Source organism: Cyprinodon variegatus, unplaced genomic scaffold (genome assembly GCF_000732505.1).
Source record: "Cyprinodon variegatus isolate N-32 unplaced genomic scaffold, C_variegatus-1.0 Scaffold4236, whole genome shotgun sequence".
Lineage (NCBI taxonomy): Eukaryota > Metazoa > Chordata > Actinopteri > Cyprinodontiformes > Cyprinodontidae > Cyprinodon > Cyprinodon variegatus.
Genome location: NW_015154689.1, coordinates 1 through 1,157, shown reverse-complemented (window position 1 = coordinate 1,157; position 1,157 = coordinate 1). Strand labels below are relative to the sequence as shown.

The 1,157-nt window shown below is 49.2% G+C and overlaps 1 protein-coding gene across 1 annotated transcript in view; it reads left to right on the top strand.

Annotated features, from left to right (window-relative positions):
* Positions 1 to 1,060, top strand: part of LOC107081331 (amine oxidase [flavin-containing]-like) — a 4,062-nt gene extending 3,002 nt beyond the window's left edge. The window contains exons 4-6 of the mRNA XM_015369528.1: positions 644 to 697; positions 793 to 850; positions 959 to 1,060. Coding sequence (XP_015225014.1) covers positions 644 to 697; positions 793 to 850; positions 959 to 1,060 — 214 coding nt within the window. The remainder of the gene's footprint in view (positions 1 to 643; positions 698 to 792; positions 851 to 958) is intronic.
* The last annotated feature ends 97 nt before the right edge of the window (positions 1,061 to 1,157 follow it).

Here is a 1,157-nt window from a genome sequence, read left to right as displayed (position 1 = left end):
AACAACACCCCATTGGAGCAGCCGCAGGGAGGGGTCTTTCTCACACCCCTGTTCCCCGGCTGCCGCCCGGAGTCTGGGGCCTGGAGGAAGAGCCGCCTGGTCCGTGGTCTTGGCGGGGGGCGGCTGTGGGGCCTGGGTGGCCTGCCGATGGCGGGGCGCCTCTTCAGCTCTCCACAACCACTATTGAGCATTTAATCTTTGAATAAACTTTACTAAACTTTATCTCCTCCTTCTTTCATCTTTTCTTATCTTTTTCCAGTTTTTCCTCTTCTGTTCTACCTACATTGCAGTGTCCATATAATCTGTTAAACTCCCTGCATAATTATAATAAAGATATTTATACGCATAAATCCAGTGGAACACTATGGCGATAGCCGTACTGCTCCACCTGTGAAAGTAAAACCTGTTGGGCTCTTTTTGGCACCAAGACTATTATTCTTATTGCCACATCGTCAGACAGGACACTGTAAAAAAAAGAAAAGGAAAGAAATCTTCCTTTAATTCACGCTCTATTTTCCAGGCATTCAGAATAAAAAAACTATAACTGAATATTAGTTGTTGAAATAAACAATAAGCATAAAGTGCTGCTATTAATTAAAACCGTTAAAAGAGGTTGGACATTTACTCCTTTCTCTCCCTGCAGATTCATCCTGGCCCGGAAGTGCAGGAAGCTGGCAGGTCTGACCAAAGAGGAGAGGTTAGAAAAACCACGGCAACCAGCCACAGCGGGTTAAATTCACTCTAACCTGCCGCCAGCGGCTTTGGTGTCAACTTTTGTGTTGCTTTGTTCAGGCTGAAGAGGATCTGTGAGATCTACTCCAGAGTTCTGGGCTCCCAGGAGGCTCTCCATGTGAGTCAGCACCCAGAGAGCTGAGCAGCTTCAGCAGCTTCAGCAGCTTCAGCAGCTTCAGCAGCTTCAGCAGCAGCACTGCTTCTCATGGCCTCTGCTGTCTTTCAGCCGGTGCACTACGAGGAGAAGAACTGGTGTGAGGAGGAGTACTCTGGAGGCTGCTACACGGCTTATTTCCCTCCTGGAACCCTGACCCAGTTTGGCCGGTAGGTGGAGCTGTGCCTCAGTTGTAGTGCAGATGCTGCAGGCCTCCACTAGGAGGCAGCAGTGAAGGCTGAGTGCAGCCTGTTCAGGTTCAGATGCGGTT